Source organism: Oryzias latipes, chromosome 9, assembly GCF_002234675.1.
Source record: "Oryzias latipes chromosome 9, ASM223467v1".
Taxonomy (NCBI): Eukaryota; Metazoa; Chordata; class Actinopteri; order Beloniformes; family Adrianichthyidae; genus Oryzias; species Oryzias latipes.
Window position 1 is genome coordinate 2039499 of NC_019867.2, and position 19026 is coordinate 2058524.

The 19026-nt window shown below is 45.0% G+C and overlaps 1 protein-coding gene across 1 annotated transcript; it reads right to left on the minus strand.

Annotated features, from left to right (window-relative positions):
- Positions 1-1776: 1776 nt before the first annotated feature.
- Positions 1777-18422, minus strand: LOC105354687 (Down syndrome cell adhesion molecule-like protein Dscam2). Its single transcript, XM_023958332.1, has 17 exons — positions 18305-18422; positions 16022-16192; positions 15577-15728; positions 14477-14630; positions 14189-14393; positions 12634-12728; positions 12365-12551; positions 7396-7493; positions 7160-7313; positions 6222-6340; positions 5249-5416; positions 5044-5157; positions 3856-4735; positions 3627-3781; positions 3425-3494; positions 2458-2647; positions 1777-2387 (listed from the first exon to the last, which is right to left on the minus strand). Exons 2-17 carry the CDS (start codon positions 16077-16079, stop codon positions 1893-1895), a joined length of 3294 nt encoding a protein of 1097 aa, XP_023814100.1. The 5' UTR covers positions 16080-16192; positions 18305-18422; the 3' UTR covers positions 1777-1892.
- Between the last annotated feature and the right edge of the window lie 604 nt (positions 18423-19026).

The window sequence follows — 19026 nt, forward strand, 5'->3', positions numbered from 1 at the left end:
TATTTGGCAAAATCTAAGTGAAAACATCTCCAGCAGTGGAGCGCAGTAGTACTACATCACACAAAGCACAACAGTGTCCAGAAAACGCAGAGCTTAACATGAAAATATATAAAAATACGTTAATACTTTAAAAACAAATAATTTGAATGAGAAATTTAACTTAGCAGGTTTACAGGTTACACAGAATAACTGGGGTTTTGGTGGAAATGTTCTCTGAAACCAAACAGAAGCACGAATGATGAGTTTTGTTCATAACAAGGGGCAAGGTTTCAAAGTTGTGATGTAAAGAATCTCCTTTTTATCAAAAAGAGAGATGTGAATCTTACTTTTGGTACCTTTTTAAATCAAAAGCTGTGAGATCAGCTGAGATGAAGTTTATTACACTTGACGGGTTTAAGCCAAACTGTTGAGAAGCAACGTGATATTTATCCCTTTGAGACTGCAGTAAAACTCTTTTCCTAAAGTACACAGGCTAAAAGCAAAAACAAAAATGAGATCCCCTTCAAATAAAATATCAATTGAAATACTTTTAAATAAAGTTTTTGCATTTGAATCATCTCATTGCTTTATGTTAAGAATTTCTTTATGTTCTTTGCAATTTTTTCTGATCTTCTATTAATGAAACTTACGGTGAAACTTGTGAAACAAATACTTGATAGAAGAGCTGCTAAAACTTTCCTTTCAAAAATGTTTTTAAAAAATGGATGACTTTAGAAACTTTTGACAAAGTTGATGATCAATTCCATCGAACAAGATAACTTCATTTGACCTTTAAGACGAGGAAAGACCTGAATGACATGTGCTAAAATGTTATTTATTACCACAATAATATTCTCTAGGAGGAATTGCACAAATGCTGCCTGTGGTCTAAAATGCACATTTTGGGGTTTTACTACTTTACACATAGATTTATGTATATTATCATATGGATTATGTATATATTATCTGTATTTATTTATAAACATTTTTTTCATTGAAACATCATTCACACAGTTAAACTTTCCAATTTACTGTTCTAAAAAAATAAACAAAGTCTAAACACATGATGCTAACTTGACTGGGTGACCCCGCCCCCCCTGGCGTTTCAAACAGGAAGTGATTCCAAGAAGACTAGAAATAAGACTAGACTAGAAATAGACTAGAAATAGACTAGAAATAAGCAGCTGTCACTCAGTCATTCTGTTGGTCAGAATAACCATTCTTGCTCTGATGCCTTTTTTTAAAAAAACATGCTGTTTTTTGTAATATTATTTCTGTTGCTCAAGTTATAAACTGACCAATCAATAAAAGTAGGTGGAGCCGGCTGGCCCCCCACGTCTAACGATCAAAACGTTGGACGGATTTTGTGAAGCCAGATTTCAAGTGGAAGGGGTGTGGCTTTCCAACAAGCCCACTCCTGATTGGTGAGAGTGGTGGCCATAGAAACGTTGACTTTGACCGACTTGGACCAATCACTGCAAAATTGAGTCCAATTGTGTTGCATACTGAGATAGAGATGGAGATGTTAATCCAGCTGCACTGGCTCCCCATCCGCTACCGAGTGCGTTTTAAAATCCTGGTTTTAACACACACAGCTCTTAATAACCAGGCACCGGTCTACATAAAAGACCTTTTGCAGCTGTCCACTCCCAGCAGGTCCCTGAGGTCATCTGACCAGGGTTGGCTGGCTCCATCCTTCTGGAACTCCCTTCCTCTAAGCCTCAGATCTGCAGACTCAGTGTTTTTTTTTTAACAGCTAAAAACCTATCTGTTTAAAATAACTTTTTTAAATTTCTGTGTTTTACTATGTTTTACTGTGTTTTATTGTGAAGCACTTTGAGATTTTTATCTTGATAGGTGCTATACAAATAAAGTTTATTATTATTATTATAATGACAATGTCTGTCTTGGACCTACTTCCTGGCAGGAAACTTGGCGGTTGACGGGTCGTCCTCCTCATGGCCGCTGACTAACAAGGGGCTGAACAGAGGCACAGTCGCTGTGGTTGAGTTTGACGCTGAATTTATTTGAGTGCTGGCACCCACTGTGACGGGAGCAGTGGCTGCTGGGTAAAACTGCACGTCGACAGCAACCGTTGTGAGGCCCAGAGAGACGTGATGGGAGAGCAGCAGGGGAGGCGAGCCGTGGGAGACGCTGAGGCTGTGCTGGATCGGTGCCACGCTCAACTCCGCACTTTGCAGAGTTAGGGAGGAGTGAAGAGCCTCCTGACGTCTGGATTGTGGAGGGGGGGAGATGGAGTGGGAGGGTGAAGATGATGGAGGGGGCAAGGTCTCCTGGCAAAGGCTGGGGGTGTCTCCTCTGCTGCTGGTCCACTCTTCAGACGACTGAAGCCGGATGCTGGGCTGAGACAGACTGCAGCCTTTCTCCTCCTCCGTTAATGAGTCCACCTGGAACAAAGTGACGAATGTTAATGCAGATGATGTTAACTTTTTTTGTGTTTTTGTTCTTAGTTCAGACCTTTGTGACAGTGACGGGTTCAGGATGGGTCTCCACGGTGACGGAGGCTGGCAGCGCGTTCTCTGAAAGCTCCTGAAAAGTGGGCTCCATCTGCACGGTGACCAGACAGGGTCCTGGAGGTCGTGTTCGGGTGTCTGATGTATTTGGGCTCTGTTCAATCACTGCAACACAGTCGTCGTCCTCAAAAGCCCTGCGTGAGGACAACACGCAGTCTTAGTACTGAGATTCAAGCTTTATGCCTGAGTCCCAACCGCCCTTATGAATGGATTCGGGCTGTCTGCAGGTAAAAAAAAAAACGGTCAAACCTGTTTGCAGGTGGACCGCACGAAGTATCAAAGTGTAGACCACTCGGTGAATCTGCGAAAACCTTCGTGCTCGTGTTTTTCTACGGGCATGCAGTTTCACGACAGGTTGTAGCGAACACACAAGTGTTAGTAAGCGGGAAGCAGGTGAGGTATGAGGCTGGCCTCATAGGTGAGGTGCTTTTTCAACTCCCCAGGCTGTACGAGGAAGCCGTTAGTGCTGCTCACGTCGTACGTGCGCGCTCCTTGCTGCAGCCTGACTGTCAGAAATGAGAGACGTAGACAATTCAAGTGAAGTTTGTGTGGACATCGTACAGGTGTCCTACGAGCGCTTACATATCAGAGTGCATTCGCACTGAGCAGACAGAACTCAAATCAACTAGGGTGCCGTGGGGCGCCGTGCCATGACATACAGCGTTACCTGTATGTCATTAGAGTATGCAACCTGACGAATACTTACCACACACACGACAGTGGTACGTTCCACTTTCGTGCCGTCCCTGGAGGTCATCATGCCTCAAAGGAACTCGAAAACACACCTGCAGGACACACCTGCCCTCTCTATGACCCACCGTTGACCCCAAACAAGGTCAGCCCCCATCCGGGTGTATGTGACTAAAGCTTTAGGAACTGTTATTTTCATTTCTTTCAGTGAGAGTATTCACCTGTTCTCATAGGTGCGTCCTGCAGAGCGGCAGTCTGCATGGCGAATTGGGATCCCAAGGTTCCTCTGAGCTGTCAAGGACGTTCAGAGTTACTACATGGTTCATAAAAACAGATTGGCATTCATTGAGAATTAAATGGACATTTTTTACCAAACCAGTTAACAGGTTATAAGTTACAGGTGTGTGCTGAGGAAGTTCTGACCTGCTCGGCACATTTGTGCAGGTTCGTTCTTTTGCACCACTGAGTAGAAGGTTACAGTGATGAAGATGAAAGCCAGAGACACGCCCACTCCCACCACGACGGGGATGTCGTGCTTTTCCAGCACAGGCAGCCATGATGGCGACTGCTGAGTCCCTCTGGACCAAACAAACAAACGCGAGTCAGTGAACAGAACAGCTTTGAGAGCATCTCCGGGTTTTCGCTCACTCACTTTGGATCATTGATGGTCACAGAAGACTGGGAGGTGTTCCTCCTTGACCTTGAATCAGTGAGCTCTTTGTCGGTCAGTGGTTTTTCTGTCTCATTTAGAGGAAAAGATCTGTTTGTTTGGTACAGGACTTTGTCATCTCGTGGCGTGGAGACCTGATTCTTAGGAGCTGAGGGCGGACGTTGAGGACGTGGCTCTGGAGATGATCCATGTTCTACATTTGAGACTGTAGGTCGGATAAAAGAGGGGAGTGTTGAAAGCTCAAGATGGAACTTTGGTAAAACATTAATCGTGAAAGATTGTTGAGGAAGGGTTAGAGATGAGGAAGATGGAAGAGGAGCCTGTGTTGTTTGGAGGAAATGGGAAAAAGACCAGTTGGTCACCAGCTGGGGGGCCGCTGGCTTTGAGGAGAGTTCAGTATCTGGTCCTGAAGGTCTTATCCAGGTCTGGGTGACAGAACTTTGAGCTGAAGTTGGGTTGAGTGAATCAAAGTTGGGACCAAAAAACTCATCGCTCATGTTGGAACTATCAGGATAAGAGCGTAAAAACAATTCTTGAAGGACTTTTTGTCGCTTCGGCGCATCCACAGATGTTGACGTCTGACCTTCAACAAACACAGTCGAATCCAAAACCTCAGAGGTCACTGAAGCAGAAACCGTCCCTCTTGTCTGTGGGGTGTGGAGTTCAGCTGACTGAAAGTATGGATGGGGCGGAGGCGGCAACATGGGAGGCTGAATCTGCGTCACCAACACTTGTGTTGGATTGGTTGCTTGTTGATTTAGGTGCTGCTGTAAAACCTCAAGCGTCTCAGGAGGCATTATCAGTTCAGCCACAGCTTTCCTTGGAGATGTGAGGGATGTAGTCATGTTGTTGGAGCCAGAACCTGAAAATAACATGAAAAAAAGGTAAATCCAACACAATTTAATGGGGTTTGAAGGGAAAAATGTTTCGTCTAACTTTAGCCAAAGAACGATTTCATGTCGTGGTTCAGTTACGTTTGGATATTGTTGTGGCTCCAAACATACCTCAAACCTCAAACTGATCAATTAAGACCACTGAGGACGCTTTGAAAATAGAGAGGGTCATTAAAGCAAGGTAGAAATGTCCTATCATTTACTATTTACACCACTTTCATACACAAAGCCAACATGAAATCAACACTGCAGATTTTTTGTGGACCAAGTGACACACCTGTGACAGCGAGCACCGTGCGCCTCTGATGTCGCCCGGCTGTGTTTTCAGCCACACAGTAATAGTGTCCTGCATCTGAGTACTGAACCCTGGAAATGTGCAGGTCTCCATCCGCTGAAGAAGCCAAAACCAACAGAGTCGCGAGTCACTCGGAACGTACAGGTTCCTAAACGTGGATCAGGAATAACAAGTTTTCATTTCTTACCGCTGATGTATTTGTCTTCAGTGATGGGGATGGAGGACCGGATCCCGGCTCTGTCTTTGGTCCACCGGTACGTGATGGGCTGTTCCCCCACAGCTCTGCAGGGCAGGATCGCCACAGTCCCCGTCCTGCACACCACCTGATCCGTGTGGGTCACAATGATGGGGCTCACTGGGGGGGGTTAGGGTTAGAGTCACGGTTAGGGTTTGGGGGGGTTGCACAGCTTTATTTGAGGGCAAATAAATTCAAATCCGTTTTATTATATGTCACTTTATGTGTCACGTGTGTGGTGGTGAGGGGGTCAGGAGGGGTAAGGTATTTATTTAAGTGTATATATATTTTATATGCACTTTGTATTACTGTTGTAGGAGAATATAAATAAAGTTTTATTTTATCATTAAACTCAATAAATGCACTATTTCTGTTGCTCCACCTGAAATCTTCTATTTTTTGACTTGTGTGTTTTTGTAATTACTGCTTTTTCTAAAGAATTCTTTGGTTGTTTTGGGTCCAAACAATTATGAAAACATTTTCATAATTATTGTCTTTGTCTCTGAAATCCTACAGAATATATTTATCCATATTTATCCATCCTATAGAACATATTTATCCAATTAATTCTGACTTTTGTTGTACTTATGATGAGTGTTAAAGAGAAGCTGAAATAGTATTCTTTGCAACTTTTAAAGGAACATTTCTTAGTTTACACATTTTTTATTTATATTTTATTTGAAGTTTTCTTTGGATTTGCTGCAGTTAATAATAGGCTCTTAAAATTACTGACAAGTATGTATTTTTTATGCATACATTATTTACCTGGTGACATAAGTTTATGTCCCACAACTTAAAAGAGGGGACTTTGAAGTAGAAAATAATAATCTCACTGGCTTTACAGGCTCTAGAAAACACCAACATGAAAAAGATTTAAAAAATACTATTTTTTTCTTTATCTTTTAATTTTCTGAGTGAGCATTACCAGCAACTCTCAGCAGGGCTGCGCTGTAGCTTTTTCCCAGCATGTTGGACGCTTCGCACAGATACTCTGCCTCATCGTAGCGCCTGGCGGACTGGATGTGCAGACTTGCAGTTCTCCGTCTAAATGGGAGGGAAACACAGATTTTTTGATTCTGTGATGCTGCAGCAGCCGTCCTCGACTGAAGGACCAGAGTCTGCAACCACAACTGATGTTGCAGTAACCTTTGACCTCGGGAAGAGGCTGCCATCTTTCTATGGAGTGATATTAACATCACCACGTTGCACAGAAAACTTTCAAAGTTGCAAATTATATTATCAAATATTTGCTTTCAAAAATGTTTTTTGGTTTCAAATTTTTTTGTTAGTGCTTTCGAAAATATTTTTTCCAATGTTTTTTTTGGACTTTCAAAAAATATTTTTGCGTTTGCAACACTAATGTTTTCGCATGCGTTGTGTCTCATCTCGCTTTTTTCCCCATCTTTGATTTTGCTTTCATAAGTTTCGGTTTAGCGTGACAAAGCTGCCATCAAACAGCTGCTGATTGGTCTGAATTCTAACCAATCAAATTGCTTTATTTATCAAGCATGGTGTCTGCTAACAAGGCATAGAAGCCGAACCAGCTCTTAGCCTCAAGTTTAAAAAATAATTAATACTTTCTTTCTTTTTCAGCATTGATTGTTTTTTTATTTTTTCAGATTTGTGAATTTGTAGCTGAGGATCTCCTGAAACTGTTTATCTGCTGACATTACGCTTAATCAACAGGCCTGTGTGTAATCTGTGAATCTTCCAGAGCAAAATATTGGTCAAAAGTTTGATTTTCGCTAAACTGAAACTTCTGAACACAAATATTTAATATTTCCATTTGCAACTTTGAACGTTTTGTGTGCAACATGGTGGCATAAATATCCCTCCATGTCTTTGGAGGCTGTTTTTCCGTACCCCAACACCACCCTGCCCCCTGTCTGCTTGGAGTGACCTCTCTTCACCCAGCTGATGGAAGGCGAAGGCCGACCCGACACCTCACACTCCAGCACAGCCTGAGCCCCCGCAGCCACCGTCAACACCTGGGGGTGCAGTTTCACCGTTGGAGGGGCTGCAAAGGAGAGGAGAACACAGAATTGCTCCAGACTCTTTGCGATAACGTGAGACCCCACAATCCAGAGGATGGGTCTTACTCAGCACAGTCACTGCTGCTCTGGTAGACGTGATGAATCTTTGGAGGTGGATGTTGGAGGCTCTGCAGAAGTAGCTGCCGCTGTCGCTCTCCTGGACACTAAAAGGACAAGACAAAACGCTCCTCAAGATTATTCAACCTCAATTTTTTTGGTGATTCTCACAATTTACAAGACTTACATTTTTATGGTTTGATTTAAAGTGGTGATTTTATAACCAAAATCCAGCAATCTAAATGTCTTAAAGAGCTATATTTCATGTTTTTTTTAACTTGTCCTGTCCAACAGCTGGGCAGACAGATGAGAGCTGAGGGCCTCTTGTGTTGGACATATTTTACTTTAATAACAGGGGTTATTAATCTACAGACAAACCAGAGGTATGTCTGAATAAACCCCTTTTGTAATTGAGGCGGCTGCACGGTGGCGCAGTGGTCAGCGCTCTTGCCTCACAGCAAGAAGGCCCCCAGTTCAAGTCCCAGCTGGGGGACATGAAAAACAGAACATCAATGGGGGGCCTTTCTGTGTGGAGTTTGCATGTTCTCCCCGTGTATGTGTGGGTTTTCTCCAGGATCTCCGGCTTCCTCCCACCATCCAAAAACATGCTACATAGGTTGATTGGCAACTCTAAATTGTCCGTGAGTGTGAGAGTGAATGGATGTGTGATTGAGGATATTCTACCCTGTGACAGACTGGCGACCAGTCCAGGGCATCCCTTGCCTACACCCAAGTGGCTGGGATAGGCTCCAGCAACCCCGTGACCCCAAAAGGGAATAAAACAGTTAAGAAGATGAATGAATGAATGTAATTGAGGCCAAACTTTATTCATTTTAATCATATTTGAAAATCTTTTGTGTTGGACTGGACGGAAAAGGAAAGAAGGGAAGAAGAGAGAGGGATGTTAGAGAGGGAGGGATAGGAGGGTGATAATAGTTGGGGGGGGTATGTACACAACACAAATACTGTTCCCACACGCATACCTATGCATTCAAACCAACTAGTGTGAAATATCTAATTCAATCACGCAAACTATTAGTACAAAGGTGAGCTAACACCTGTGCTCAAGTGAGTGTTTATGTTCCTCTAAAATGGATGATGGAATGTAAAAGGAAGGAGTGAGAGCGCCCAGCCACCCCCACACCCAGACCCCCGCTGCAGCAGCAGCGGCAGCCAGAACCCCCAACACCCGCACAGCAGCAGATAGAGAACAACCGCTCCCCGGGTGATCACATCCGCCACCCAGGCCAGGGCCAGCAGGACCGCCACAGGACCCCCAGAGCCACTGAGCAGGGAGGCACGGGGGGACAGAGAGTGCAGCTCCAGCCCAACCAGGAGAGCAACCGGGATGGCCCAACGCGGGCCCTGCAGCGCCCACAGCCCCAGACGAGCACCCCACCACCACCCAGGAGTTCTGGGCATGCCCCCACTGCAACCAGGTACGAGCCAGGACCCCCCAAGGGAGACCCGCCCCGCGATCCAGGCAGCCCCCCACCCGGCCCACGGTAGGTCGAGGAGAGAGCAAGGCAGGGGCCAGCCATCCCCGCCCAGTACGAGGACACCCAGGGGAAGAGGGGGTCCACAGGAAGTGTCGTAAACATGACCCGACCAGGCTCGCCCACAGTTGGAAATCTTTTTTTTTTTTTTTTTTTTTTTTTTAACTTGTCCTGTCCAACAGCTAGGCAAACAGATGAGAGCTGAGGGCCTCTTGTGTTGGACATATTTTATTTTAACAAGAGGGGTTATTCATCTTCAGACAAACCAAAGGTATGTCTGAATAAACCCCTTTTGTAATTGAGGCCAAAATTTATTAATTTCAATCATGTTTGAAAATCTTTGGTGTTGGACCGGACGGAAAAGGAAAGAGGGGAAGAAGAGAGAGGGACGTTAGAGAGAGGGGGGGGTAGGAGGGTGATAATAGGAGGGGAAGGGGGGTAAGACCATGAAGCAGCATAGAGCAGACAGGTTTACTGGTTGTTTATCGTTACGGTACGGTTCAAATGTAGTACAAAAAGGGCGGGGCCTGTTCACACACACTTAAATATTATCAACACACCTGCTAGCCGCAAAAATGTCCACATGTCAACATGCACACAAAACAGATAGTGTTCACGAACGCATACCTATGCCTTTAAACCAACTAGTGTGAAATCTTTCATTCATTCAATCATGCAAACTATTAGTGCAAAGGTGAGCTAACACCTGTGCTCAGGTGAGTGTATATGTTCTTCTAAAATGGATGGTGGAATGTGAAAAGAAGGAGGAGGAGCGCCCAGCCACCCCCACACCCATACCCCCGCCGCAGCAGCAGCGGCAGCCGGAATTCCCCCAACGCCACACGGGAACAGGCAGGGAACAACCGCCCCCCGGGCGACCAAGACCGCCACCCAGGCCAGGGCCAGCAGGACCGCCGCGAGGCCCCCAGAGCCAGAGAGCAGGGAGGCGCGGAGGGAAAGAGAGCGCCGCCCCAGCCCAGCCAGGAAAGCAGCCCCCCGCCGCGCCGGAAGAGCCCAACGCAGGGCCCCACCGGAGAGGGACGCCCACAGCCCCAGACGAGCACCCCACCACCACCCAGGAGTTCCGGGCATCCCCCCGCCCCGACCCCAGGTACGAGCCAGGACCCCCCAAGGGAGACCCGCTCCGCACTCCAGGCAGCCACCCACCCGGCCCACGGTTGGTCCAGGTAGGAGCAAGGCAGGGGCCCGCCGCCCCCGCCCAGGAGGGGGGAACCCCGGGGAAAAAAGGGCGGCCCACAAGGGATGTTATAAATATGGCCCGACCAGGCTCGGCCATGTTGGAAGTTTGGCGGGGCCCAGCGCCCAGGGGCAAGGACCAGGACCCACCCCCCAGGGACACAAACACCCCCGGCTCAGGTGTAATATGAACCCCCCCACCGTGCGGAGAGAGCACCGCCGGGCCCAGGGAGCCGGCACCCAAGGGACACGGCCGCCATCGCCAAGGGGCCCGCACCCCCCACCAGGGAAGGGGTAGGGGACAGATGGACCCAGGTCCCACCTTCCTTGTAAAATGTGTGTGCGTGTATGGGTGTTTGAGAGGGTGTTTGTGTGCATGTGTGTGTGTTTATGTTTGAATGTATATATTGAAGGGGGAGGGGTGTGTGTACTAAGGGGGGTGCAGTTAAAATTGGCGAGTAGGGCACTAAGGGGACATCTCCTGATTACTCACAGTGATGTCCCCTCACCCTCCACACCAAGGGGCCCTAAATGTCTAAGGTGCGGTTAAAATTGGCGGGTAGGGTGCCAGGAGGACATCTGCTGCTTGCTTGCAGTGATGTCCAAGCACCCCCCCTACCAAGGACCCTACATGTCTAAGGTGCAAATAAAACCGAAAGAGGGGGGGCCCACTCCATACGGCAACCATAGGAGGGGGGCCACTCCCAAGTAGCCCCCCCCCAAGGCGCATCGCAGGCTAGACCCCCCACCCCCTCACCCTAATATGAGGTTATATAAGGAAGGGGGTAAGTTGGGGACAGCTGGTAGACTGTCCCCCGGTGGTCAAACAGCCGTCCCCCAGCCCACCCCCAGCAAAGGGGCCAGGGCCACCCAGCCCAGGGGCCCACCCCCGGAGGCGCCGACACCCCAGGCCCGGCACCACCCACCCCACACAGAGAGAGAGGAGCCAGAAAGCGTCGCCCCCCCCCGGAGCAAGCCCAGGCCCCCACCCCCAGACGCCGGCCCTAGAAGAGCTCTGGTCAGGCCTCGACGGGACCGAGGAGGCCAACCGGCCGAGGCAACCACTGATTGCACAGTTGGAAATCTGCCGTAAATTTGACGCCATATTTCATGCTTAACTGAAGCCTCTGTTGCCAAAATCTCCTCCACATGGGCGTGGCAAATGGTGCTGAGCCGAGTAGCTCCGCCCTTGACCCCTCCCCCCCGTTCTGCAAGCTTTATCTTGTATGACTGAAAAGCTTGACACAAGGGCGGCGGCACAAACGACAACGACTGACAGTCTCAGAAACTGAGAAAATTGTTAGATTCACTTGCACAGCAAATAAAATGAAATGCCAGAAAGAAAGCGTGTGGCCTTTTTCCATATATGTGCTGAGCTTTTTTCTTGGCCGCACGGACCCAGAGGAAGGGTCAGGTTTAGGATTATGGGTCATGGTTCAGCTGCGTTCACACCGAACGCGATTGGCGCGGCAGAAGCGACCAGTTTCAATGTTAAATTGATGTTACAGACGCAATCTGAGGTCCTGCGGTGCGATTTGAGCAATGGTTGCGATTTGGTACCCGTCTGAACCAAATCAAGGCGGGTACACCCTGGACAGTCTGTCGCAGGGCCCATGGAGCTGGAGCAATCCCGGTCACTACGCTGGCTTCCAGACGGCGAGCAGGCGGCCAGACAGAGACCCGCTGCGGGATTTAGAGCCAGCCTGCTCAGGCCTCCAGAACTTTATGATATTATTCTTATTTTCACCGAGGGAATAATTAAATAGATCGCCTGATTTTATTCTTGTTTTTATTTTTTCCCTCTCTGGTTAATGCGGGAAAGCCAGCCTTCAAACTCAGTCAGAGAAGAAACACAAGTGCAGGAAACAGATTAGGGATTTTAGGTTAAAGTTCATTTTTAAAAATCTGCAACAAACGTTAAGATCCAGCCTTTGGACGCACTTAAAATACATGCAGGCATTTCAGCAATGTGCCATTTTCTCTTTTCCTGCACCTGAGCTTGTGCACTCTGGACGGGGCAGATCAGAGAGCCTGTGCAACGCGCATGTGCTAGTGGGCCGTTGTGACATCATAACAGCCCATTAATTTAAACGGAGCGATTTTGCAACAGTTTGATTGACAGGGATTTAAAAGGAGAAGTACTCAGAAATGCAAAAATGAAAGGATTTTTTAAAATTACATTTGTTCTATTTCACAAGAAAAATGTCACAGGTATGGGTCAAAAAACATGATGTTTGACTTCAAGTACTTAAAACTGAAACAAATTTAATGTTGTTTTTTGTTACCGCAGAAAGAAAAGGTCCCCATTGGGCAGCGCAGTGATGTGGCCCGTGGGAAACAGCAGCTGGTCGTTTCTGAACCAGGTGACCCGAGCCTCTGGCCTGCTGTGAGGAGGACTGCAGCTGAGAGTCAGGTTTTCTCCTCTCTTCACCGTCATGTTTGTGGGCTCCTGCACAAAAGTCCAGCCCATCTCTGCAAACACAGCAGATCATGTGTGAAGGGACTTACAGAAGAACTTTGATACATTTGGGCGGAGCATCGGTAAATACGGTACCAGCTGGGAGGAGGAAGGCCGGCTCTGATTGGACAGTCTGGTTCTGGTTGGATGCTTCACAGTGATAAAAGCCCTCATCCTCCCTTGTCACATTTCTAATGAAAAAAAGTCCGAAATGAACAGCTGTCAGACCAAACCTCCATCAAGGTGTTTGTGCAGAATTGTCACACAAAAACAACTTTTGAAACAATATAGGTTGATTTTCCAAAATCAAACATTTCATGGCAGCAACTGAATTCAAAGGTTTGTGAATGACCTGCCTCTTGAAACCTTCATTTTATTTTTTAGAAGGAGGGTGGCTGAGTCATTGAGGCCCTCAAGTTGATTCATTGTTTGTGTCTTTTATTAATGCCAACTACAGATTTAACAGATCACACCTCTTCCTGAAGGTTCCTCTTTTTTTTCACCAGTCCATAGGTTTTGGGAATAATCCAAAGGTTTTTCTCAAATGAGAGACTTAAAGTGCTTTTTTCCCCCCTTAATCGCTCCCTTGGATCAACTTTTACGGTTCTGATGAATACTCGATTCCGATTGGCTGCAGGATGCCCATTAAAAATGGACACCTAAAACAGAGGTTCCAGTCACATAGCCTGAATGTACCGTAATATTGGCCTAAACAGCAGTTGGTAATTGGAACAACAGAAACTCAGAACATAAGGGAATGTATTTGTAAATAATTGTATTATTATTTAATGAAATAAATAGTTTGTTCATTGATCCACATTTAATGCTCAGAGTTAATGGAGGATATTTCTTCAACGATCCAGAAAAATGTTTATGTAATTTATTTCTCTGAAACTTTATCTTCACCATCCGGACAAAAGCAAGCGGGAAGAGGTGAACTTTCCCTCTGAAATGACGATTAGCGTGTAAACCACCTTCTGCCGCTGGTTAATCCTCATACCTCATCTGCAGCAGAAGGACAAGCAGGTTCTGTATCCGTCACCATGACGTCACTCAGAGTATCAAATAGTTTCCTCCTTTTGAAGAACAATTTTAACGTTAGAAGAATTTAGATTAAAGTACAAACAATTGATTTAATATTTATCTGTTTCATAAGTGACCACGGTATGAGCGGGATAATGTGCTGATGGACAGTTGAAGCCTCCGCGTCATCCATTGTTGTCCAAAAGTCTCTTTCTATCTGTTGAATTATGCCTTCTGACCTGATCTGACTCGGGTGAGGCCTGCAGGTTTTCCACCACATCACATTTTGAGTTCCTGGAGTCTAACTGTTACAGCTTTTTTTTTTATCATTCTCTTCGGTCCAAAATCCTAAGGAAGATTTTTTGGCTTGTCAGTGACGTCCACTGCTACAAAACACTTTGTGAGATTCTTTGGAGTTTTGAGGCGGCGTTGTTTTCGTCAAGGAGCATCTTAAACAGCAGTCGGGTTTAGGTCGCAAATTTAAAATGACTTGAGGTTCTTCTAATTATTTTTACCCCAAAACATCTTTTGATGTCAGTATTTTCAGATCTAAGCTGGACTGATAACTTCAACAATGGTTGACAAAGCAGATAGAAAAAAAAAGTGATTGTTGTGTTCGGTGTCGGACCTGAATGTGAGCAGCTGCCCATTGTTCTGGAGGCTGAATGAAGCCGAGCCGTTGGGCAGGAGGAACCCGTCTTTGAACCAGCGCACCATGGGAACAGGGAAGCCAGAAACAGTGCATTGCATGGAGACATTGGTTCCCATAGCAACAGTTGTGTTGTCAGGGCCCTGGGTGATCTGCAGCTTCCTCCGCACCCCTGCAAGGTAAACTGCCTTCATAAGACCCAGTTTTCAAAAGGAGACTGCTCGTTCACACGAGAAACAGACGGATCCTGACCAGAAGTCAACTCGCCTTGCACGGTCAGCTTAGCCGGTTTGCTCTTCCTGCTGATGTTCAGTGACGGATTTCTTGTGACACAGACATAAACTCCGTCATCGTGTAATGTCACGTTAGAGAGGTGAAGCGTGCCTGAGGTTTTGTTTTGCTGCCCGCCACCGTACTCCCCCTAAAACAGAGAAAAGGCGGATTACAGCGCGCAATTTTATGACAATTACTGTTTTTAAACATTTGCAAAAACCTCAGAGTTTAGAGCAAATACTTCCACTAAATAACCACAAATGTAGCTGAGCTATTCAAATAAATGAAATTTTAAAAAATGCAAGAAAATGACAAAGAATGCAACTAATTTAAGAACATAAACATGCAATATTTAAGGTTTGGTATTTATTATTATTATTGACCTTTATTAAACCAGGAAATTCCCAAGGAGAATAAAAACCGATAAAGTTGTGGCCAACAAGCAGCCACAGTTTAAAATATTAGAATAATAAAAGTTTATAACACTTACACATTAATAAAAAACACACGATTCAAAAGATTAAAAACCTGAAAAATAGTCAAAATGCTGAGAAAGAGAAATAATTAGAATATTTTGTGGAATTCTGGGTTTCGTTGAAGGATCCAGTAGGTTTCCTACTTCCTCTTCAGTGACGATCTAAATTAATCTAAATAATTTAAGGCCTTTTTCTTGTTCATTGTTGTTCTTTTTATCTTCTGTCTTAACGCTGGTCTAAAGAACTTGTAAAGGAGAAATTCCTGTAGGGATGTAGATTGTTCTCTTCGACGTTCTTTAGAGATAAAAATACTAGAATTCAGGTAAAAAAGTTTGATTTCCCACAGTGTATTAAAATGCTAGATGTGGAGCTAAAACACTGTGAAGGTTTTGCTTTTGGTAAAGATGGAAATGTCAAGAGGAGTACTATTTGATATATACATTTATATCTATATTTATATCTATTTATATAGCAAGTTCTGCTATTTTTATATACATTATAGAGAGAGTCTTTATACGCTAACAGTGCATGAGTTTTCTGTGCAAACGGAAGAAAACGTTTTATTTTTTCCTGAGAGTTGACCTAAATTCGCGGCCGTTTTCTTGAGAACGTTCTCACCTGGAAGTGTCTTCCCCTGGTGACCGTGGTTCCATCTTTGAGCCAGAAGATTTCTGCAGGAGAAGAGCTCTCCCCTGACACACACTGCAGGAAAACCGCCCCTCCTTCTCTGACCGTCTGGTTCTGAGGACTGAAGAAAACATCCTCCAAACCTGGAACCCCAGTTATTAAACATCTCACACCTGCTGCAAGCGGCTGTATTTGTGTCATCACTGTGTCTAGATCCGTAAATCAATCATTCATGTCTGTCAGTGGATTTGGGGAATGGAGGACAGACGATTTATCATCTGGATTATTGTTGACTTTCTTTCATCTGTTTAATGAGAGGAACTTCACTTTGGACCAAAATACTCTGCATTTTTTCACATTTGTCCGCTAACAGTCAAACCAAAGGAATCATAAAAGGTCCTTGCAGGAGAAAAGAAGAGCCCGTTCACAGACTCACCCAGAAGCGAGACGACTGTCAAGCTGGACAGGATGAAGACACAGTGGGGGACAACCATTTGTAGAAGCAATCAGAGGACACAGACGTGCATTCTACTGTGGAGCTCCCAGAGAGGAAAGAAGGAAACGGCATCCAGCTTCATCCATGCGATCCATGCTGATGGCCTTCACTCTGAAATACGACACAAGGCATCCATCCTTCTGCCTTCGGGGCCTGCTGAATCCCTTTCAGGGTCACTGGGCTGCTGGAGCCGACCCGACTGTTGGACGACCCTGAACTGGTCACCGGTCTGCTGCAGGTCCACGCACTCACATGTATACCTATAGGGGCAATTCAGAGACACCAATGTTTTTGGACCGTGGGAGGAAATCAGAGAAAATCCTCATGCTTCAAAGGTTCATTGGTGGCTCTGACTGGCTCCTAGGTGTGAGTGTGCAGCCTTGCAACAGGCCGGTGACCTGTTCAGGGCGAACCCCGCCTTCACCCAACAGTGGGGTTGGCTCCAGGAACCTGGAGAATCTGCAGATATTCGTATTTTCAAATCAATTTTAGTTTGTATTTTGTAAAATTTCACCATGACAGATTACATGTTAATTCTTTAGACGGACGTGAAACCATAAGGATGAGACTATAGGGCTGCACCATATGAGGAAGACTCGCGTTTTGCGACATCAGTGATCAATATTGCGATGATGATATAACTTGCGAAACATAAACAAACAGCAAAACAACCAAAAACATCATTTCCATTTTACTGCAAAAGTTTAATTTAAATAAGAGTCAATCAGAGGCAAACATCTTACATAAAAGGCGTCCATCTGATTGTCCAAATGCATAAAGGGATTTGTTCGATTCGTTGATTACTTCTAGCTGCCATAAGATTGTTTTAGCAAATTTAAGGTAACCATGTGTTGTGATTTTCACTGGCTTTTGCGACATGCAAAAACTGAACCAAACCATTAACTTTTTCACAAATTAAATGAAAAATGTTCCTCATCTCCTCCTCTACAACCGGCGCGCTGAACTTGCCACGTGCTCAGATCCACCATGAATACATTTCCCCCCCAAATGTATTCATCCCTCCCTCGTGGCGCCCCTGCCCCCTTTTATTCCTCCTGTTTTGGATGTGAATCTGCAGCACGAGTCCAGCTTTGTCCTCTTTAGTACCTTCAATGGACACAGCCACTTTATAGAGCTTGTGCTTTAGTCCCCCCCTCACTCAATGAAAGTGACATGAAAAGAGGCTGCGGAGCTTTGTACTGTGAAGATCAGTTATTGGTCCCTTCAAGGACAACCACCTGTCTGATCCTATGGGCTTTCATGATCCTCAGCACGGCCATTATGGGGCTCATCCTTTAGACACAAAGAACATTTACTTTTTGCTTAACTAAAAAATGTGAAAAAATAAATGCGTTTGTTTGCAGATAGCTTAGGAACAAAATGATCTGAATACTATTTGGAATATTTTTCTAGTCATTTGCAGAGACAAGTAGAAAGAAACCTGCAAATGAAAGTGTCCAACATTATGTAAATGTTGGACATGAAGCGCATTGTTCCAGACACCTGCTGGAACTGCAATTCAATACTTTGTGTTTCTACAATAATAATGTTCTTTTTTTGTTAACAACTATAAATTCATTTTAATATAACTCATATGATGACACGTTTGTGTTTTTCACTTTCCATTTCCCTCTTTCTTTGGTGGAGCTCTGAACAACAGAACTGACAGAACTTAAGACTTACGTAAGGACTGAAAATCTAAAAAAACAAGATAATTAAAGTCATGTGCAGCATTGCATGACCTGCAGGCCGCCCCCCCCCGCCCCCCCCCCCCCCATTTGACCTGCCCTTACCAGCTGAGCGGTTGCTAAGCCCCTCACCCTCCCCTTCTGCCCATTCCACCCTGGTCAGACGTGACAAATTCATAAGAAAATACACTTTTTTCAGAATGGATGCTTATCGTGATTAGAATTTTTATTTGGTCAAGCGTCCATTTTAGTGCACACACATTTGACTGAAAATGTATTTGAAGAAGAGCATTTTCATACAAAGTATGAAGACAAAAAAAGGGAATATAATAATGTAAAGGCTGGAGAAAAAAACCTTTATAGTATGTACATAATGCATGGATTGAACTCTTAGAAACCATGGTCGACGCCGTGCAGAACATTTAACTATGCTTGGATGTAGCTGCATGATCTGAGGAGTTCAACGCACCCACAGGAGACGGACAAACATCACAGAATGATCCATTTCCACGACAGTGACCGAGGATTTACTCACCCTGCCTCTGTGTTCTGGATCAGTCCATTTGCCCCTCTCGGTGTGGATGCATCTCCTGCCCCGATGCATCTCCTCAGCGTCCAGCCGGGGGAGCTTAGACGCTCACTTCCCCCACACACACCTTCAACAGCTCCACGGCACACACCCACACTGTTCACTGTGAATCCACTCAGAACTGGCCTACTGAATCGCTAAATCTGGACTCATTTGGACGATAAAAACGGCTCAACTTGTCTCTGCGTTTCTTTTTATGGAAAAGCCAATTCTGATGTTTAGATAAAATATCCACTGAATGTTTGTTAAATAAAACTTTTAAATCTAAAGAATTAAAATCAGCAGAGTAAATCAGTTGAGTAAATAAAAAAATAAACTTCTAGTTCAGTGGGATTAAAATTTATGCTTTAAAGCCATCCATTCTTCCATTGTTGTGTATTTTTAGAAGGTTTTTTGGAAAGTCAGTGCACCTGCCTGGAAAGACATAGTAATAGAATAAAATAGAATAGAAAAGAATAGAATACGGTCTAGCATCATAGTATACTGTAGTATACTGTAGTATACTATTTTATAGTATCGTATAGCAAAGCATAGTATAGCACAGTAGAGTATTGTCTAGCATTGTATAGTACAGTAGCGTATAGTACAGGATAGTGTGGTTTACTGTAGTATAGTATAGTATACTATAGTATAGCAAAGCACAGTATTGTGTAGCATAGCATGGGATA